General features: G+C 31.9%; 1 protein-coding gene across 1 annotated transcript; it reads right to left on the reverse strand.

Moving 5' to 3' along the window:
- Window positions 1-361: 361 nt before the first annotated feature.
- Window positions 362-9832, reverse strand: LOC114743260 (very-long-chain aldehyde decarbonylase CER1). The gene is made up of 10 exons (XM_028931464.1): window positions 9773-9832; window positions 8567-8787; window positions 6703-6938; window positions 5667-5886; window positions 4591-4966; window positions 2471-2575; window positions 2190-2390; window positions 1600-1692; window positions 792-965; window positions 362-584 (listed from the first exon to the last, which is right to left on the reverse strand). The coding sequence occupies exons 1-10, from the start codon at window positions 9830-9832 to the stop codon at window positions 414-416; spliced, it is 1857 nt and encodes a 618-aa protein (XP_028787297.1). The 3' UTR covers window positions 362-413.
- Between the last annotated feature and the right edge of the window lie 1025 nt (window positions 9833-10857).

A 10857-nucleotide genomic window follows, 5' to 3' on the forward strand; every position in this document is an offset into this window, starting at 1 on the left:
GAGACCAGCCCCTTTTTTTTTTTTTTTTTTTTTATCTTTTAGCCAAAAGAAAGCTAGTTTTATTAAAACAAGATAGCAGATAGATGAACCCTTACAAATCGACATGAAATAGTCAACACAAACAAATCCAACCCATAAAAAAAACCCTAAAACCCGAAATGGGGATCCAATTAAATAATAAATAATAGAAAGAAAAAAAAACAAAACCCACAGATTGCCATGGACCTCACATACTACTGCCGGTTGCCACACCACTAGCAACCAAAGCAATAGTTCATTATACAACTGCATTACATATATGCTAATTAGTACAAGCTTCATAACTAAGAAACTCACTAAGGTCCTTATAACAATATAAAGCAACTTAAAATTTATTTAATTCATGCATATCTAGATTCATGGGAATGATCAAATTAAAAGGGAGTGTCCAATTCCAAAGGTTGGAAACCATGACGAATGGTTGCATGCCATATTTGAGTGATATTGAAAGTGGTAGAACCAAACTCGTGTACGTTCCATCCTTCCAAGGCATGCACTATTCCTGCTATTCGCCAAGCACCCATTGCTCTCCTTGGCAGCCAGTTCTGTGATTTGGAAGTGAAAGATTGAAGCAATTTGAAATTAAATGATGGCTTTCATGAATGGAATATAATACATTATTTGGGCTTATTTAAATTTTTGCTAACATTATATAGACCTTCCATCTATTTTTAGAACATTCATTCTATTTCAATTTATATTGATCTAATTAAAAATTTAGAAAACCTATGGTAACTATATGTAGTACTAACCTCACAAGAATGCGTATTGGTGAATGAGGAAGGAGCTATCATGGCAGGAGTATAGTGGTAGAAGCAATCTTTTCGCATTTTCTTTGGAGGGAATTGAGAAAATGGTATGAAAATTGATCCTTTTGCTGCTCTCATCTGTTCATTTTCATCCCATCCATCTCCTACCAACCATATCTTCAAAAAACAAAAGTATATATTTAAACACTTAATTGTACACTAAGCTTCAATTCAACCCTTTAATTTTATTAAGGAGGAAGGTCTAATTTTACCTTTATATTTTCACTCAAAAGCAAAGTTGCCCCAAAAGTTTTTTTAGATTCAATGTTATCCAAAAAATTGAAAAACATGGCAATAGTACTCTAACCCGTTAACAGTTAATTTTAACCATTTGTTGACTTATTTATGTTGAGGTGGCCTGCTTAGGTAATTTTAATGATCAAAAATAACTTTGTTAACGAGTTGAGACAACATTGTCACGTTTTTAAACACAACTATTTCATTAGCTTGCTGCTTTCGCTGCTCCCACCATAATGTTTTTCTGGTACGGCTTATAAATCGTTTGATGGAGCAAAATGAGTTTTTTAAACATGTGTATAGATTGTTAATGGCCTTATATAGCCTAATGATTTAAGAGCTCCTTTAAGAAGCCATAGGTTTGATCCTACCTGTAACTTCAAGTTAGTATTACTCATCTCTCTAATAAATAAGTAAAACAAATTCACGGACTTATACAATATAACTGAATAAACGGTCCATATGAGAGAAATATGGGGATAAAGAAAGTCATTTGATTCTTAACAATATTTACCTTGGCATCAGAGGTAGCGGTGAGAGCAAGATCTACTTTGGCCTTGAGTCTTGAATGTAGCTTCGTCATCTCATCCTTGTTTAATACAGCTAACTGCTTGTAGTTACAAGCAACTTGAAAAAGTAAATTTTCTTGAAAATTCTATTACTTTCACACACAAAAATTAAGAAAATTGTTAACTTAAATTTTCCCAGCCACTTTTCTCTGTGCTTACAGAATTCTTCCCAAAATTTAAACAGAATCAAACTTATACCACCCCCGAAATTTGGGTTTGTGACTCAAATTTTGAGTGCTAGTTTAATTTAAAACAGCGGCAAGATTTTTCTTCAAAAACAGCATTTTAATTGTGATTAACGTAATATAAGAGAAGCATTAGGGTGTTAGACACACCATAAGTTTAGGATGTTACATGCACCCAGAAAAGAATATCAGGGTGCTAGATGCTACCTCACCCTTTATTATAAAAATGTAGTTTTACAGTAAGCTAAGTATAAATAAAAAGAACAGGATTTTATAAAACGAGTGCATTGAAAACCTTATTTATGTAATTGCATTGCCCTTATTCTGCACAAGTGCATAAAAGTAATTACCTGAACATTTCTTTTGGTGAGAGCATTGGATATAGCCAGAGAAACCTTATTAAATTTGCCTCGCAGAAGCACTTGACTGGTGCTCTTGGGAATGCTGTTCACTACAATTGCTGCAGCTAGACTACTTCCATCTATAACTTTTATCTTCAACTCTGGAAACTTATGGATGTAGAGTTGCCCATATCCATTCAATTCTTCTTGCTGCCAATTTATATATGTTTTTGCATTATAAAAGACCTATATATGTGAAGGTTTCTGTAATATTTTTTATTTCTAATTACCTGATTAAGAAGCCCAAGACTCAAAACTTTAGCTCCAGATAATTCAGCCTCTAATATTGCCTCTTCAATTAATTTGTTCACTGATGTGCTTTGTCCTTTCAAATACTGCATAACACACAATTAGAACATCGATGATAGGTCCTGGATTCCACATATTATATTCCTTCTTATCCTAAATGTAAGAGTTAAATAGATAACAAATATGGAAGATTAAGAAAATTATTTAGTTATTTGTAAAAAAATATGTGTTGGTTTTTCTAAAGCGTACCTTTTAATAAATTGCATTAGATTTTTTTTTAATTTATGATTGAAAACTTCTTTAATTAATATTTGAAACCAATAGAGAGAATTTTGAGAAAAAATTATAGATTTGGAAGACAAGATAAATTTAAATCTTATATTTAAAACCAAAACAAATATTTGCATTGGCTTTTATATTTAATATTGGAGGGACTAAAAAATTTCAATTTTGTCTAAGGTCTTAGTCATCATTTTCATGTAAGTGTGATTGCCTCATTACTTTAGATTCTTTAGAGTTTCTTGAGCAAAAGACAATTCTTTCCTTTTTGATAAAAAGTCACAATGCATTCAAAAACAAGGAGTTCAAGTTACAAGGTCAGAAAGTAAAGGACAGGCATTCAGAAAATAAAGATTCCCATAGTCTATTCTAGGAGTTAAGAAAATAAAGAACAGATTGAAGACAATGCAGAACCGCTCGGACTAGATAAATTCTGCAACCCACAGCTATCATAGCTAAATCTATAGTTCTTTAAAATAATAAAAATGCCTTGACAATCTGAACCATTCCTAGATTGAGCTACAATTAAGCAATAGATCATAATTAACATGGAAAAGGAAAAATTAATCTGGAGGTCCTTATAATTTACCTCAGTTTTGAATCAGTCCTTGAATTTTATTTCCTTTTTATTGGTCCTTTAATTTTCAACGTTAGAGTGTTAATCCCTGCAGTTTAATTCTATCAATAAGTATTAACACTGTTAAGAATTTTTGTTAAAAAGCACTGCCCACTTGGTTGCCACATCCAAAGACATCATCTTCTCTTCCGGTTAGCATCGTCTCCTCTCACCGCAACCTCAGGACCAAGCTCTCCTCTCTCTTTTTGCTCACTCATCAACATCTACCCTACCGTTCTTGACCGATAGATCAAATGAGAAAGCATATTGGATAGTGAAATAGGTAGTCAAGCTACAATTCCTTCAAGGCTTTGTCCAACGCTATTGTGAAACTGTAGCTGGAGATAAATTCATAGAAGAGAAGGGATTGGCAGTCTAGTTTGACACAACAACCAAGTAACCGGACAAGGTTATTGTGGTTGACTTGGCAATGACTCAAACCTTGCTGAGGATTTAGTCTAGTTTACCTGTGGGGAAGTTGTTTGCTTGCTTCCTTGATCTCTCTTTTTTCTATTACTAAAACAAGAGCTTGAATAAAAATAGAAGTGTTGTTTTCTTGGTTGCAAACAACTTTTGGCCATTTGAACATCATTACCTTAATTTTCGAAAGCATCACAAAGTTGCCCAGAACCGATGCATCTTTACTTTTGTGCTTAAACATTCTGTGAAGCATCTACATGGCATGGCCAAGATCTTGGGTCCTATTTTGTGCTTTCCTATGACAATAATATTCGGTTTGTTTAAAGGACCTCCAATAAACTTCATGAGGTTGCGTCCATTAAAACTGCAAAATAATTCTCATTCATTAAAAGAAGCTTCAAATGGCCTCAACTTGGATGGAGAAGGAGACGTGACCACAGGGAGGTGTTATGGTGAGATGAGAAGAAATTGTGAGCCATTTATAGGCTAAGAGAATGAGGGAGAAGAGGAGGAATGAGCAAAATGAGAGAGGAGAGCTTTTTACAGTGGAAGAAGATGCAAATAGGAAGAGCAGGGGATTCTTTTAGACATGGTTTTTTATTATTGAGTGGGCCGTGCCTTTTAATGGAAATTCCCAATGATGTCAATACTTACTTAACAGATTTAAACAGCAGGGACTAACAGCTCTAATCCCAATAAAAAGAAAACCAAATTTAGGGACCTGATTCAAAACTCAAGTAAACTATAAGTACCTCTAAATTAGTTTTCCATATGAAAAATTCTTACTTGTTTTGTGAATCGTGGAACGACCCATGACTGCAAATTAAGCTTGCTGAAAGTGTTCCTTTCTGAAACAAATGTTCGACCAAAGATCCAACCCGTTGCTATGAAACCAAAAGTGAAGGGCCACATGAAACGAAGATACCATTTTGCCGTTTGAGGGTTGGAGGCTAAGGAAGCGAAGCCTAAAGGAAGATGATAGATAGAGTATGGTGTTGTTAGGTGGGTTAAGTGAACCACATCGGGTGAGTCCTTTGGTCTCTTCAAAGACATTTCATAAGTTTCATCTGTGGAGTCATCCACGGTTCCATAAATGTAGTCATATATTGGCATGAAAAGAGAGTAATTTGTCCTGAATTTGGTGTGATGCAGTGAGTGAAACCTGTAGTCCACAAATCGGCCTTGAGTTTCTTGCTGTTGATTGAATGACTATTCAATTCTTGATTCACTATGATAATTGCATAATCATAAGTGCCAATTAAGAAAATTAAATAGTAGAAAAAGGTTCTAAAAAATTCACATTTATTAGCCAAACCTTTGTATTTACAAGTCAAATTCAACAACTTATGTTTACAAGTCAAGCTTTCATATTTTACTTGGCGGGATATATCATTTTACAAGCTGTACTTATAAAAGTTACTCATCTAATCCTATCTGTAAGGGTTGGTTGGAGAGTTGGTTTTGGTCCTAGAATCTTAATCAATTTTGTCTCTCATATTTATTATTTTTTAAAAATTAATTTATCTAACTTATAAACTAATGTATAATTTGACCTTATACGAGAATATTCTAAGAAATCATGCAATATTTACTAGAATTAAATAATTTATTTAGCTTCTCTAATCTACTCATATTAAATAAATAGCTCTTAATTACATTAAGAAATTGGAAGTAATATAAAAAAAATTGAATTCCTTGAGATCTCTTTGTATTTAATTTTCTCATAGACTTGAAGTATTGAATTGAAGCGCAGTTCCTATTCTTGGTAGGTTGTAGTGATAGTGGGATATCATACCTTATGTTTTAATTAGTAGATGTGGGACTTAACATGCTCTAATAATGAAGGAATTGAAGAGACTTACGATGGAGTGTAGGCGAGATACTTCAGAAAGGGGAAGAGAGAGAAGAGCTTCTTTGGAAAGAACTCAAAGTTGCAGTGACCCAAATTGTTCATGAAATCGATATAAAACAAGTAACCATAAACAGAAGCAATGGAGGCAGTCTTTGTGAACAATGTTGCAAATTGTGGTATAGCGAATAGAGCAACATATGCCAAGACCTCAGCAAATGGATGAGCAACAGCTGTAAAATAATAGCAGTAATAACATCAATATGTAAAAGAAATAATAAATAAGAAATAGAGCGAATGTACACTCATGTCTCAAATTAATTTGATGATGGCGGACGTCTAAGAAAATCTTGGGGAAAGATGAATTGCAAATATCAATTCATACAACTTTAGATAAACTCAGTTGAAAATGATTGGGACTGACTTATGAAAATTAATCATTTGATTTGCAAATGAGACATTTGTATTTGTAACTATCTACGTATTTAGATATTTCCTCCAGAGTCTAATACAGGACCTACATAACTAATTTATAAAAATTAAGAAAATTAATTAAGTTTATTATTTGTTAAAAATGTGTTTAATCATTTGCACTGAAAATTATTCATTTATAAAAACCCTCTTCATATGTGAAGTCAATGAGTTTAGGAAAAAAAATTTATAATTTTTGAAGGCAAAGTGAATTGAAATCTCACATTTCCAGTTAGAAGTAAAATAAACTCTTCTACTAACTCTTATGTTTAGGCTAGAGGGAGTATCATCCTACAGCAAACTTTTTTAGACTTAACTATTTTTCATTATTTACAATTGAATAAGTACGCACACACAAACATGTCAATGAATCTAAGACCTTATCTAAGCATAGCGACACTGCCACTAGGTTAACTTGGCACTGATTTTATTATCATCAAATCGATATTTTGAAACCAATTGTCATTCTCCTAATAAATTATTGATCAATCCAGAACAAATATCAACTCTACCCCAACAACATAACATAAATGAAAAAGAAAATGAGAAAAACTATGAATGACGAGTATATATGATACCAGTAATAGGCTGGGTGACTATGGAAGAATGATGGTGAGAATGGTAGCGAGAATAAAGAAAATGGTGATGAAGTGCTCTGTGAAACCAATAATAAAGAAACTCCACAGGACCGGCATGTAATAAAGCTACGAGAACCACACCATCTGCTCTCCATACGGGTAAATGATTGGCAACCTCAGGAAGTATCATATATGCTAAGTACGTGATATGTCCAGTCAACAAAATATAGTCATCCCTGCATATATCATACATTCCAAACGAAGGCTAGATCAATACTTTTAACTTGACTATTTGTAGTTTTAGAGATATCATTGATTCTTAATTTTTAATTATATGGATCCTATTCACACATGAATGCAGAGGGTGCATTTAAAACGGGAAAAAAATAATGAATAACTATAACTGCAAAATTATTATTTTTGTCTTTTGATTCTATACAAGATTTTAACTTGGTTAATTTTATGATGTAACTTTTCAGTCTTTTAACCCTAATACCATTAGTCTCAACTGATGATTTTTTGCGCCGATTATTGTTATTTTCAAATTAAACTTAACACATCAAGATTTGAAAATGTTTTATCAATATTTAAAAGTTTAATGTTGAGTACTTTTTGTTAACAGTGTAAAGGTTGTACGACTAAATAAGTGCACAACTAAGTTTTTTTGATATCATAATTTGGTCATAAATTTGAATCTCACCTCCAATGGGACAGTTTCAAAGATAGAAATCGTTAATGTATGCTCTGCTTAGCTTTGTTAAAACCTAAAATTAAGTGGACCTTTTTATCTACTCCTCAGGTCTTAATTATAAGACCCAATTGACTTATTTGAGGAGATTAAAGAAGTAAGTTAAGTTGGTTATTTATAATAAATAAGTGTTGTCATTCCTAAAATATCTTTGCTAATTAAGTATATTGGCTAAAATTATCATTATTAGAAGGATTATCTTGGAAAAAAATACATAAATATAAGAGACAAAATGGATTGGGGTCTTATAATTAGGACCAAATAAAAAGTCAAATGGGATCTTATAATAAGGACTGGAGGAGTATTTATTTTTAAACATACGTACGCAGACCTTGTTCATCCCTTCAGCTTTGGCAAATGACATAAACTTACCTTTTTAAGAATATGCACAAGCATTCCTTAAAAATAATAAATTATACAGATATCTAATAAGTTGTTCTAAAATTACATAGACCCTTTTTTTTTTCCCTCAAGCTACTTCAACGGAGAATTGTGTGGTTTAAACTTATGGTAGCTTTGTGGAGTTCAGACTTTATTTGATTGAGCAGAGGTTCCTGCATTTTTTTTGGGACGGGGGATTAGACATGTATAATTCTTAAAAAAAAATTATGTAATTTTCGAAAAATTAAGGAAGTTATGTACAACTGTACAAGAATCTCCACAACCAACAAAATAAAATATTAATGTATATAGCAAGATGCACTTATTCAAAGATTACAATACAGCTAATTTTATTTTCTAAAACTAAATAAAATGTATTAGAATATACTAGCTCTAGTCGTTAATATAAGAGCTAGATAGGAATTAGATTTGGTCATAAATATAAAATCTTATTCTATTTTATCTCTCATCTGTTTTCAAAATATCTTTATTGATTGTTGATTGTAAGGGATTCCCATCAAAGGATAATTGATAATTCTAATCATCCAATGCAAATGACTGAAAAGGATGGTTTAAGAAGATCAATATATATTTATAACAAATAACGAATTTAACTAATTTTTTTAATATTCTCAAATTAGTTATTTAGCCTTTATATTAAACACAAGAATAGTATTTCAACTTTAATTTATGAAAAATTGTAACATCATGAGTAGTTTTTTTATAGGAACGAACCAGTTGCTTTCTCTGTCAACTTGTGAGAATTCAAGGCCTCTATCAATGATCCTGCTTTTGCCCTGAGCTGATCGATGGCGAGAAACAGATATCCAGATCTGGTTGTGAACCAACCTCGCCATTAACATTGGAAGTACGAGACAGTAAGCGAGGTCTCTCTCATGCGACGCTGTCACACAGTAAATGATGGTCTGAACCACCCATGGGGCCAGTAACACGTACTTCAATAATTTCCATCATCGTCCGTCGTCGTCATTATGATGAAACAAGAAAAGGGCAAACTTGTCAGCATTTTTTTCATTGTCATTCAACATACTACCTGCTCTAGTTCTCAGGATAAGAGCTAAATAAATAATTTGAAAAGATTACGTAAATTAATTAAGTTAGTTAATTATAACGAATGTCTTACATTTTCTAATCTTGTGTGTTGAAACTATCATTTAGTAAGAACTCCTTATAGGGATGTTTTAGAGAAAATATTATAAATTCCAAAGACAAAATTGATTAAAATTTTATATTTAGAATCAAATTTAATCTCTAACTATTTTTTATATTAAAAACTAGAATTAGTATGTTAGTTAGCTAGAAGTTTCTTATAATAAGGAGCTGAGAGAGTACATCACGATGGAAAATTTTAGCAAGCTAGGGGGGAAGAAAGAGTTACAGTATCATCAATGCAAAAAGTCGCAACGTTGCCAAAAAAAGAAAACAGAGCAGCAGCAACGACAACCACAGCGAATATATTCACGTAATTGAAAAGAAGGGAGCAACTTTTTCCTTTTTTGAACGCAAATCAAGGCTAAGTGATCAAGTATATTAACTATTAAGAAAATTAAATACAACTGAAAGGACGAGAAAAAAGGAATAGGGTGAAAAAAAGAAAGAAAGAAAGAAACTGCCGAAAATATTCCCATTGCAAAGTTCATTTTTCAAACGCATCTAAAATTTATTTAAAAGCTCAAGTGCAATCTCTATCCTTAGCAGGTATAATTCTTTTTCAATTACGTATAACATAACTTTAACTATGTATACATTTGCACACACATGAAGATTTATTGCACATAAGTGACATAACAAAAGTTATACTCGCTTAAACACCCAAATTTTTGGGTATCTTTGAGTAATGAATTTTGCGATGAGAGATTTTTCAGCAATTTTTCTGGGGGAAAAAAAAAAGTTAATAGGAGAGGCATAAGATAGCAAAACCTTAAAGCTCCCAAGAGGCTCCCATGGCCAATCTGTAAGTATGCCTGGTTGCGAAGCCATATCTTTCAAATCACAATCTCTTATGGCATAGCATGTCCTCCTAGCACACACATATATATAGCGCTTTGGTCATCTGCAGAGTAACTATATCATTTAATGCACACAAGTACGGTCAAATTATAGTCCTTATAATTTATTATAATTTTAATTCATTTTTTAAAGAGTTATATATCGTATCCTATGTATATTATCCATTGATTCTACCAACTCAGATACTACTCTGGGTCCTCATTGAAAGGCCTCTCATGTGCACACATATTAAGAAAAGAAGTAAAGGTTGTTGCTTGTATTTAATCTATCAAAAGTTTGTTGTCATTTCCATAAAATATCCCCTGACTGTTGACAGACTGTTGACATTTAAAGCTTGAAACTTTTCAGCACATAATGGTAGTTGGGGGAGGGGGGTACCTAATTTCGGTCAAAAATATAAGAGTTGGAAAAAAATTATTTTAATTGTAATCTATTTTATCCACCAAATTCACAAACTTTTTTTTTTAAAATATACTTATTGATTGTACATAGTAAGAGGTTTTCAACATGAGGTAATTCTAATACACATGACTACATAAAATGGTTTAGTAAAACAACACATATTAGTTATTAATTTTTTTAATATTCTAAAATCAGTTATCTAGCTCTTATATTAAAAATAAGATATAGTAATGTATAAATAAGATATAGATAAAAGAGAGAATCATGTCTTACTCTTATAAATAGAATCAAAACAAACTTAATAATTAGTTTCTACAATCAGGAGTGAGCGGAGTAATAATTCTTATAATTTTTCATGTGAAAATTGTATAGCTCTATATCTAATTATCAATATAGAATTCAATTTCGATATCTATGGCAAGCTGTATTGGTCACAAATAAAAAACAGTCTGTTTCATTACTACAAATCATCACCATGTAGTTAAAAATATTTTTCTGAATCTTTTTTAATTTTTTTAAATTGGGTTTTCAGCCTTGAAGTGTTATCTGGTGTCATGTTGATATTTGGATTAGGATCTCATATGATAAAACTT

The sequence above is a fragment of the Neltuma alba genome, unplaced genomic scaffold (assembly GCF_004799145.2).
Source record: "Neltuma alba isolate B1F8T4 unplaced genomic scaffold, ASM479914v2 tig00003988_pilon, whole genome shotgun sequence".
In the NCBI taxonomy this organism is placed as follows: Eukaryota; Viridiplantae; Streptophyta; class Magnoliopsida; order Fabales; family Fabaceae; genus Neltuma; species Neltuma alba.